Here is an 11,357-nt window from a genome sequence, read left to right as displayed (position 1 = left end):
TGATGTTTCTTTACTAGAGATGCACACACTCTCGCCCTCTTTATCATCACAGAGCTATGTTTATCTGTGAAAAATCTTCAATTGGCAAGTGTGAGTTTTATATTACCATGTTTAATTCAAATGGACCACCCTACCTAATGAGATAAGACTTAGTTGTCAATGTTGTTCAACTCAAATGGGTCTCTTCCTCGTGCCTAGTTTCGTTGCAGGGCAGATCAGATTCTATCTTATGCAGGAATTCAAGCATGGTCTCCAAGCTTTTATCATCTGCAAAGCACCAACACAATCAAATTTATAATTCTATATGTTTTTCATTTTCTCAATAGCTCTAGCAAACTAAATCAGGATGGGCGAGTCTTTTTGTAACATAAACCATATATATTTTCCTATGAGAGAAAGTGAACATAAGGCGACAAATTTCCTTAATAATTCTATTGTTTTGGGGTTTGAAAATGAAAGAAGGGAGATGAGACTAAATTTTTTAGTTACATCAGTTTCAATTAGATTTGGATGGAAATGTCATTATTCATAGCTAATGGAGTGGAAATTTGACTTGACACGTATTATATTCCTTAATATTTTTTACATATGAAAATCTCTCTACATATAAAGATAACTGGAAAAACATGAAAACACTGAGATAATTAAGTGGAAAGGGAGGATAAAAAATATTTCTCCAGCTATAGTCTGCTTTCTCTAACTTTTAGAGAAGTGATTCATCAGTAAAGTTAATCAATTAGCGCAGAAGATCTTGCAAATATGATGGAATTAGATGGAAGCGAATAGACTCACCAATTTTGGGGACAGTATGGCCCTTCGGATGTCGGATGATAAAAGGATCCACAAACGACTCCAACAGTGCTTCCCCGTGCGTCTTTAAGAAGTCCATATCACCTGAAAAAAAAAAAAGATTTAACAATAAAAATTCTCCATCTAAACTCCTCGTACTAGTTTATTTTCATTGAGATGTATTAAAATTTACCAAAACACTTACGCAATCATGGCAATAAACTTACAAGATATATATATATATATATATATATATATATATAGCTCAGAAAATGGTGTAGTTGAGTTTCTAAAGGGGGGAGGAAATGCAGTTTCATTCCATTTTGATTTTGAGTTGATCAAAATTTGACCAAAAATTAATGCATAAATGTATTATAACTCACCCTTCCACTAATTTTATCCCTAGTAAAAAAGAAAAAAATATCTCAATGAACTCTCATGTAATCAGTCTCTATTTGTCTTTCCGAGTAAACTGAGGATTATACTATTCTTATTTGTTGATGATTATACTATTCTAAACTGAGGATTAGACTATTTTATGATTGCCATATATATATATATATATATATTAATGAATTAATATACAAGATTTCAAGTTAAAATTGGATGAAGTGGAGTCTTGACATAATAGTAAAATTGTTGCTTAGTAACAATGAATCCTTTCCTAGAACCCGCATAGCCCGAAGCTTTGTGCACCGGGCTACCTAATAACGACATGTTGATTCCATTTTATCTCAAAATAGATACATTCAACCAAAGTGATATAAAATCAAGTCTTGGCTCAAAATATTGATTTGGAACCAACAACCTACAAGTTAGAACTCAGAACACACATTTAAAGTGTGATCCATCTGACACATAAGAGTCCGTCCCAATAAACTGACACATGTTGGGTTTTTTTGAACCATTTTACAACTAGTTAGACATAAATATGGCAAAAATTGATTTACTAACCTCATGGGCCCTTAACATCCGTCCCAAAACAATTGGAAGGAAGGTAAATTATGATGATCCAATGATATATCTTTATGTAAAAGGGATTTTGTTTTATAAAAAATTATTTTCCAGAGATTCGATCCCTATATTTGTGTGACAATCTACCTTCTAGTACCAACTCGTCTAATTAGGGGCACTAATTAGACGCAAATGCATTTACACAAGCAATTTTGAGTCAAAATGAATCAATAAACTGATTTGATGTACATAATGCTTTATTTTGACTATAAAATCCAAATCTTTGGACCACTAAATAAAAAAATGGAAAATGTGGAAGCATGTGGGTACTTTTGGAACACGCATTTGACTTTTAAACCGCCTTATGGCATACGATCCATACGGAGCACTATACAACGCACATTGGCTGCTCCGCTACTACCGTTAATTCTGAAGCAGCGTAACCAAACTGGGGTGGATTTTGAATTGTACCTAGAAAATGTAGGGACGTGCAATCCGCCGGAGCCGGATACGACTTCTCGGCCACCGCCGGCGCCAGGAACTTCGCCCCTCCTATCACTATCAAGTACTTCAACTTCGGCACCCTCATCAGCGCACATCCCTATGGATCCAAAAAAAAAAAAAAAGAAATACAAATCAAAACTCAATTTTTTTTATTGAAAACCAATCCAAGATTAAATACTTCGAGGATCGGAATACATACCCGAGATTGGAGACCCAAAAGCGCTGCCGAGAGAATCGCGCCCTAATCACCACAAAAGCGCAATTGGATTAAAAAATTTGTTGGTAGATGATCGGATCAGAGCAAAGAGAAATTACCTGGGAGAACCCCATCAGACCGTCGAACGGTCCGTGCTCGATGATCAAGTCCTCGATGTACGTAAAGCACTCCTCCAAGTTCCGATACTCCATGAAATCCTATTTGCATTCGATCTGAAGAAATTAAGGGAGAAAAAGGGGATCGAGGAAAAATTTGGCGAGATGGGGGAGATGAGGAACCTTATCGAATTGGAACCATTCATAGTAGGGCGGAGGGAAGATACCGTCGACGTCTGACTTGCCCTCGGCGGGGAAAGACCCGTCGAGGAAGACGAGATCCAGCCGGGCAGTGACCTCCTTCGGCCATTTCCCCGTCACCTGCGTCCGCATGATCTCGCCGCTGGTGCGGAAGCCGTGGAGACAAAGGAACCTCGGTCTCCGCCGTACGCCACCGACATCGCCTGCAACCTCGGCCACGAGGCTTCCCATCGCTTAACTGACTGGGATCTAGACGGAATATTCTCTGATTCCGTGGACGCGTAGTGGCTGGTTCATATTCCAGGGGAGGCGGAGGCGGAGGTGGAGGCGGAGTGCGTCTTCTTATAGGGAAGGAACCTCGTTAAGATGCGCCGCGGGGTACCTTAGTGGCGGTACTAATTACGGGCTCGGAAACTAGGAAGAGGGTCAAACGAACGGAATCGTGTTCCACGGGCCACGGTCCGAGTTGGTCTACGTATATACGAGGACATCATATCATAAACACACTTAAAATTGGTTTGATTTGTGCAATACAATAGTTTGGTACATCTTTTGCCTCTTTACATGGTCTTGATCATCACTGCAAATTTGGGATACAGATTGCTGCATTATCTAAATTGGTTAGACTTGTTTTTAGATCATGGGATGTTAAAGCATCCGCAATGTTAATTCATTATAATATCCATCATTTCATCAAAAAGTATGAGACTCATTGTCACATACTCATTATAACAACATATCTCTTTCACTTACATCCCTTTTAATATTAACACACATTATTTATGGGTCCCCCATCCACTTATTCATCTCTTTTATTAATTTTTTAAATAATATTAAAAAATTTATAATTAAAAAAAATATATTAAAAAATTAAGAAAGAGGGTGCGCAACGTTAATTCATTATAACATCCACAGCCTCATCAAAAAGTATCGGACCCACTGCCACATACTCATTATAACAACATATTTTTTTCACTCACATCCCTTTTAACATTTATACTCATTATTTATGAGTTCCACCATCCACTTATTCATGCCTTTTATTAGTTTTTTTAATAATATTAAAAAATTTATAATTTAAAAAAAGAGCGAAAATATTAAAATCCACCACCTCATCAAAGAGTATGAGACCCACTGCCACATACTTATTATAACAACATATCTCTTCCACTCACATCCCTTTTAACATTAACACTCATTATTAATTTTATTAATAATATTAAAAAAATAAGAAAATATTAAAAAATTAAGAGAGAGAGTAAGATGTGAACTCCTTTGAACACCCTCTCTCCTCTCTCTTGTGAGTGTACATTATAAATTTATAATGATCACTCATAATAAAAAAGAGATATTAAATAGATATTATAATACTTATTTAACACCCCATTAAGGGTGCTGTCCGAGGAAAATCTAGAGAATTGCCTGGCTATCTCCCTTCAACCGAAAAGGTACATAGGGCACCATACATGCATTGATGTCTCAATAAGAATGATGATCCTTCGGCTAAGCCGACGACAAAGCATGGATCAACCATGTCAATCTCTTGTGACCCCCCTTCCTTCTCCAGCAGCACGGTATCATTTGCACCTGATAACTAAGGCCAACTATACCAAAGCATTGTCCCGATCAAACCAACCCAAACCACAAACATTTGACAAAACGATTATCCAATCAGTGCAGAGCTGAGTGAACAAACTCTGGAGGTAATTTTACAAAAAGGCTGAAGCTTGCCCAAGCAACAATACATTCAAGGGCACAGGCCCAACATATACAAATAACTAGAAATTGTATACAGTTTATAGTTTTAATTTGCGAGTAGGTTACATTTATCTATTTGATTGGTATTCTGCATGAGAAATCTTGGGTGATGCTTAATATGAACTTGCAATTTGATTCACCACAGTGGAGGTCTAATGCCCAAGCCATTGCATGTTAATATCAAGCCCTTGTGTCTCTTCAGGAATTCCTGAAATTTAGTACCAAGAGAGATTGATACTACTGAGGAAGCCACAGCTGATGGTAGATTTTATGTAAACATGAAAGACATTGAAATATGAATATATCTCTGGACAAAATAAATGAACGAAATCATATTAGATTGATAATAACAATAGACTTGAAATATGTGTGAAAGGCAAATGAGTGGTAGAGAATAAGATCCTAATTACCTTGGTTGCTTAGTATTTTTAGCTAAAAAACATATGCATTGCAATTGAAAACATGCGATAAGCAACAAATTATTGATCGACTTCCCACCTACGCACTGCACTACAAGTACACACAAACACTCAAGAAAAAACAAATTTGAAACAGAGAAAAAAACTGTGTTGCAACAAAGTTATCTACATCCACTACCACATAGAGTATTATTAAGTCATCAAGAAAATATGATATCAGAATGGTTTACTCCTTTTTATAATAGAACGAATCTAGGGCATACAAAGAGATCAAGTACAGAGGCGAAATCAAGCTATAGGAAAACCAACAAATCCGCATAAACGCACTGCTGTGGCAGGTTAGGGGCATTGGTATGCATGACCTTGCCAATTAATTTACTTGCATATAAGGTCATGATGCAAAGCAGAACACTTATGCTATTATCAAGAAAAAGATGCTGATATTGGTGAATTCTAAGGTTTTAACAAATTGGGAGGGATTACAATGTAATCAAGCATGCATCAGCTACATCTACTGGGCACTTAAACATAGAAAGGCATGCTTACAATGGCATTGAAGTCTTGAATTACAAGAACACCCTTTTCATCATACTCTCGTCTTTTGACAGGATCACTTAAAACTGTCAAAAAGAAGTTCATAGGTAAGAAACAATAGACTAGCATAAATGCAAAAACAAACTACCAAATGGAGGGAACATAAGTATGATGCTACGCAACCCAAATAACCTGTTGCATGCATTTATTTACAGATTAACTAATCATCAAACTATTTTACAGATCAAGCAAACAAGACGGTCTGTTTGGATGGATGACATATTTATTGAGACAGCTACAATCAAACAATTAGCGAAACTAAAGGAAATATAGGTTGATAATATGAAGGATGTAAAGAAAAATATGATTTAGATGATGAAAGGTAATGCCATAATAGATAAAAGAACACAAATTGGGGATATAAGTGACCATTGGTTAGCTTTCAGTTCCCCTACCTATGACCATCCAATTAGATGTGGATAACTTGTTCATCTCCCTTTGAAACAAGGGGCAGTGAAATTTGGGGTACCAGAATTTCCATAAAGTAGTTTTAGTTTAGATAGCTTATAAGCAGGCATGGACAATGGTGGGGAATAAAGTCAAAATTGATTAGTCGTCATCATGAAGAAACACAATCAAAGTATGATTATTTTTTCATAGCGCAACTATGGCCTAGGAAGTCATTCCTCAAAAGATTAAATAATGTGTATATTGAGAGTAAAGAATAAGATGTAATTGTTCTGAGTGTTACTAGTGATATAGTGTTGCATTGAGCTCAATGGAGGGAAAAGATTAGTATGGCCTTGGTGTTACTACCGATATAGTGTTACAACTGATATAATGTTGATAATGATGAAAACAACGATGATGATATAAAGAATAAGATTTGGTTCCTTAATAACCCTTGGTGTTGTGTCTTCCAGGTAACCCTTACAACACCAAAATCTAACTTTGAAGTGGGATGCAATACAATTTAACTTACTCTGAAGCCAAAAAAAGATAATTAAAAAAAGTTGCTTCAGATAATCTCAAGGAGGATCTGTAAAAAAAAGAGTTTACTGAATAGTCAAGTGGCTCTATTAACAAGCATCAAACATCTGCAGCTTTTAGTGATTGAACACTGACCTTTGTATGCCTCGTTAATTTCTTGAAATCTTGAAGTAGCACTTTCCTCCTTTTTCTTGTCAGGGTGCCATTTCTAGAAGAGAAAAGGGCAATTTTTTATTTGCTGGAATTATAAAATTAAGACATAAATCTCCAATTGAGTTGTGCAACAGTATGTAAGGATTTTCATTAGATGCAATTTCTTTTCATTGCAGTTTTAATTAGAAAACCAATTTCTGCTCCACGAAAGAAAAAGGGAGGTATTAGATAAAACATGAAGGGAAAAAAAGAAAGGATGTAGATATTGGATGAAACATGAATGGCAAAAAACCAGAAGATAAAGGATGTAAATGCCTACAAAAAGGGCATCAATTTAAGGCTCAAAGGTGCAGTGTCTAGGTTTTATGATTTTCTTAAACCAGATATTTTTCAACTAATGAGAAGTTAAGAAGCTTGTGGGGAAAATAAAAAATCCAGATATCAAACAAGATTTTACCCAAATGGTTTTACATTTTTTAAGGCTTGAAGGTTCAGTGTCTAGGTTTTATGATTTTCTTAAACCAGATATTTTTCAAATAATGAGAAGTTAAGACGCTTGTGAGGAAAATCAAAAAGCCAGATATCAAACAAGATTACCCAAATGGTTTTACATTTTGACTTTTAATAGAGATCAAGAATGGTAAAAATGATAAATGGGACCTCATTTGAAAGAGATCATGCTTAACTAATAGAAGTTCAAATAATCAAATCCACACAGAATGACTAAGAAATCTGAAACATTTAATTCAAAAATACAAACCAATGCCAAACGGATGAAGTTGGAGCGAATTGCATCTTCAGTAGCATCGTAATCAACTTCCAGTATCTTGTAGTAATCCTAGATAAAGAAGTAATACCACAGATGTTAATATAAGAAGTTGAGAGAAGACACTAATACTAATTCAGCAGAGAAAAGCAACTTGTGGAATGCCCGTATAAGCTTATACATTTCATACCAATATTTCACTGGAACACTTCAACAACTGCTTGAAAGATTGTCACAAGCATATGTCAGGGATCTTAGTGTCATAGTGGTCACATAGTTGATGTGGTGGTTATATACTGAATGAAGTGGACTCGACTGTATGTCTGTATGTGTGATTATGTAGTAAACATCACAGATGAAGCAGATGTAGTGGTCAAAGAGTAGGTCCTGTAGAAGCAGCTATATAATGGATTTAGCCAGATGCTCTAATAAATAGAGCATATCATAGCACAATACGAAGAAGAAATATCAATTTTCCCAAAAACTTAGTATTGGATATCAGACCAATGAATTATCACTTTATCCAAAGAGCTAAGAATCAACATAGGTATCAGAGTTATTCAGATGACCTCATCTCTGCACCACACTTATGGACCCACAATAGCAAGATCATGCACCTAAAAATTCCATTGCTGAAATAGCATAGGTGATTCCTAAAGTCAACAACTTGAAAACTTGCTCACTAGGATTACGATGGAACACAACTTGCATGAGCAAGAACGAGCAAGATCCCAACAACTCGAGCTTTCCAATAGCTTGATACCTTGGTAGGGGATCTGGACAACTCACACAACTTCACAACTACATGAAGACAACAATTTTATAGAAACAGGTGCAATGATTCATGACAACTTCATTCAATAAAAAAAGGGCAACCTGCTCCAGCAATGTAGGGTGAGGAAGGGTCTATTCCTTACCTTGCAAGAGGCTATTTCCGAGACTCGAACAAGCGACGTGTAGGTCATATGGTAGCAACTTTACTATTGCACCAAGGCTCCCCTTCATGACAACTTCATTCAATGACTACCAATATTTATTTGAAAGGCTCTAGGCTAGATGAAGCACTGTTCACCTCTAAATTGAATTTTAAGCTAGTAGATTGCAACTTGGATATTTACATGAACATCACATTTGGCTTCATCACAAAAACTTCTATAATTGTACAAGAAGCTTCCTCATCTCCAACGCTGTACAGATCTTGAAACAATTCTGATACAACATCAAGAACCAAGACACAATAGCTCACCCAAACTCAAATTTCATTAACTAAAAGATGCATTAATATGGGGATTAGGTCTCCCTTCAAAGCCCAAACCAAACAAACTTAGAATCAAGGTTTAGAATTTCAAGCCATGGGGCTCAAGTAAGTTCTCACCCAAATCTCACCTCTCTTAGCCCTCTCTCCCTCTCCTTCTCTTCCTCTCCTCGCATTGGTTCTGATCCGATGTTGGAATGTGTTTTAGTGTCGATCCCATGTTGGAATAATAATAAAATATGCTTGTATCAAGTAACCGAGTTGACACTATAAACCTTGCTTAGAATAAAAGAATAATCCTACAACTAAAAGGAACTCGATAAACAATAACCTATTCTCAAAATAACGCATTCCCCAAAATAACAATATAAATTACTTAGTTTGCTAACACATAGCCAAAATAAAATTGTACAACTTTTAAGCCCCATAAAATTAAAACCTACAAATAAAAACTTCAATGATTAAAAATTGTAATTTAACTTGCATGATGCTCACCAAAGGAAAAATAATAATAAAGCACCAAATGAAGAGATTATTTCAATATAAATTGTGGATAGAATTGTACTCTCCTCATCATTTCAGTTGTCCAAAGAAAAGCATTTGTGTGGAATATGACAATTCTAGTATTTCCATGTCTAGATAGTTTCGTGTCAATCAAGGTCTGGTTGTTTCTTTTTTCTTCTTCTGGTCTGATCTATCTTTATATAGATATATATATATTTTCACTGTGACAATTATAATCCCAGTGTGTGCTATTTATTTAGTCAGATTCAGGACTTGCACATTTTTAGTGTAACTTATTGGAGCTGTGGTAATCAATTAGATTATTAAACATACTCAGAAACCATGTGATTAAGTGTAGACTAGATGAGGATAGATTGATATTCTAATTCAAGTATTATCAAAGTCTCGATTCATAAAATATGCATCACAAAAAGACTACAAGATTAATATGGTAATATATCCGTCATGCTCTGAGCTCCAAATCATATATTGTTGTGTTGCGTGTTTGTCTCACTCCAAGCTATAAACACTATAGGCATGGGTTGTTGCTTAATATAGTAAATACTTAGAAACCGTGTTGACCTTATAGGAAATCAAATTCACTATGTCATTCAACAACTTAATTTTGGATGTTGGATAACTTATCTTGCACCATGAACCAAATTACTCTAGCAAGTCCAAAAGCTAAAATTATTGTAACAACTCCCTAGGCACGAGGCATATCCTATCATTCCAGTGCCTAAACGCTTTGGATAAAAATTGGTGGAAAATCATGTAAAACCCCAAATCCCCTCATTAAAAAAAAAAACAATATTTGAACTGCAAGTTTACGGTGATATCCAAAAATCAGTGTTTTTTTTTCTCCCCAAGCAGGTCCAAAATGGTGAGAAAAGAACCATTTTTGACAAAACAAACCTACCAAATCTAATATTTCCCAGAAACAAATCTGCGCCAACAGGTAACCGGCGCAACACTTACCCTATTGTCTACAAACCGAGGATTATCCGCGACAAAGAAAGAGAAGTAGGTTTCCCTGCAAGGAATCCCAAAAATGGTAACAAACCGAGGGAGGGCGAAGGATTAGGGCACCTTTGGCTTGGATAGGAAGGCGAAGAAATCGAAATCGGTCGGAGATCCTTGCCGCGCTTGTGCTTCTTCGTCTTCTTCGAATTCTTCGTCCCAATCCCACCACATTCTCTGATTTGTGCGGGGTGCGTCAACGATGGATGATTCGTGCCTCCGCTGCCCTTCGCCGCTGGGTTTGGTGGGAGCAAGCCCAGTCGCGTAAGCAACAGGTTGGTTTTCCCCCGGATTTGTCAAGGTTCCTGACTAATATGATTTTAGGGAACTTAATAGGTTGCGCCCACGGACGTGGATGCGATCTCCCACGGACGTTGATGCGTCCACCGTGATTTATCTCTTGGACAGTCCTGAGAGGCCCACCACTCATGATTTTACCCCGCGGGTGTAGACGAACACAAATCTCCTGGACCAACATTGTTTTATGATCTAAGAAATATATCATTCGTATTTATGATCGGATCATAATCGTGATCCGATCACAAATGATTGTGATCTTTTCCTAGGTTCATCGTCCCCATCAAATTATAGTTTTTGTTCGAAGTGGACGATCGGAGGCCGCCTAAAGATCTCCGGTGGTGAATAAGTAGTCAAGTTATTGAGCGCCGAGCGAGGGTGTCTTCCGAGCGACCTCCGGTCGTCCACTCCAAACAAAAATTATAATTTGATGGGGACGATGAACCCAAGAAGGGATCGCAACTATTTACGATCGGATCATGACCATGATCCGATCGTAAATACGAGTGACACATCCCTTGAATAATAAAAAATGATCCAGAAGATCTACCTCGTGTAGACAGTGTAGTCGATTTAATACTGATTTTCAAGGGAGAGATACGATTCTATTCTCGACCACTAGCGATATTATTTTGGATTACCTTATATCCGTATACCGAATGTCGCTTGATTATCTCATGCCTTTATTTAGTAAAATCCTTTGACTAAGGTTGAATAAGTCATATGATTTATTTCCTTCCAGATTATGTAAAACCATTTTGAAGGGTCGCAGATGGTAATTTCATCTTTACCACCAAAGGCAACTGAACAAGAATCCACATTTAATATGATAAATAAAATATTAGAATAGCCCATGGATTATCACAATTGGTATTGTATGATGATTGTTCCTAAATTTTGG

The 11,357-nt window shown here is 36.6% G+C and overlaps 2 protein-coding genes across 2 annotated transcripts; both read right to left on the bottom strand.

The window, feature by feature from the left end:
* Positions 1–67: 67 nt before the first annotated feature.
* Positions 68–3,071, bottom strand: LOC121990238 (esterase OVCA2-like). Its single transcript, XM_042544412.1, has 6 exons — positions 2,743–3,071; positions 2,563–2,661; positions 2,447–2,488; positions 2,215–2,344; positions 793–894; positions 68–267 (listed from the first exon to the last, which is right to left on the bottom strand). The coding sequence occupies exons 1-6, from the start codon at positions 2,989–2,991 to the stop codon at positions 167–169; spliced, it is 723 nt and encodes a 240-aa protein (XP_042400346.1). The 5' UTR covers positions 2,992–3,071; the 3' UTR covers positions 68–166.
* A 1,339-nt stretch (positions 3,072–4,410) lies between these two features.
* LOC121992554 (chaperone protein DnaJ-like) lies at positions 4,411–10,482 on the bottom strand. Its single transcript, XM_042547016.1, has 5 exons — positions 10,229–10,482; positions 7,375–7,452; positions 6,597–6,669; positions 5,484–5,557; positions 4,411–4,726 (listed from the first exon to the last, which is right to left on the bottom strand). Exons 1-5 carry the CDS (start codon positions 10,331–10,333, stop codon positions 4,655–4,657), a joined length of 402 nt encoding a protein of 133 aa, XP_042402950.1. The 5' UTR covers positions 10,334–10,482; the 3' UTR covers positions 4,411–4,654.
* Between the last annotated feature and the right edge of the window lie 875 nt (positions 10,483–11,357).

The sequence above is a fragment of the Zingiber officinale genome, chromosome 6B (assembly GCF_018446385.1).
Source record: "Zingiber officinale cultivar Zhangliang chromosome 6B, Zo_v1.1, whole genome shotgun sequence".
Classification (NCBI taxonomy): domain Eukaryota; kingdom Viridiplantae; phylum Streptophyta; class Magnoliopsida; order Zingiberales; family Zingiberaceae; genus Zingiber; species Zingiber officinale.
Note: the sequence above shows the minus strand (reverse complement) of the source record. Positions and strands in the feature narration are given on the sequence as shown.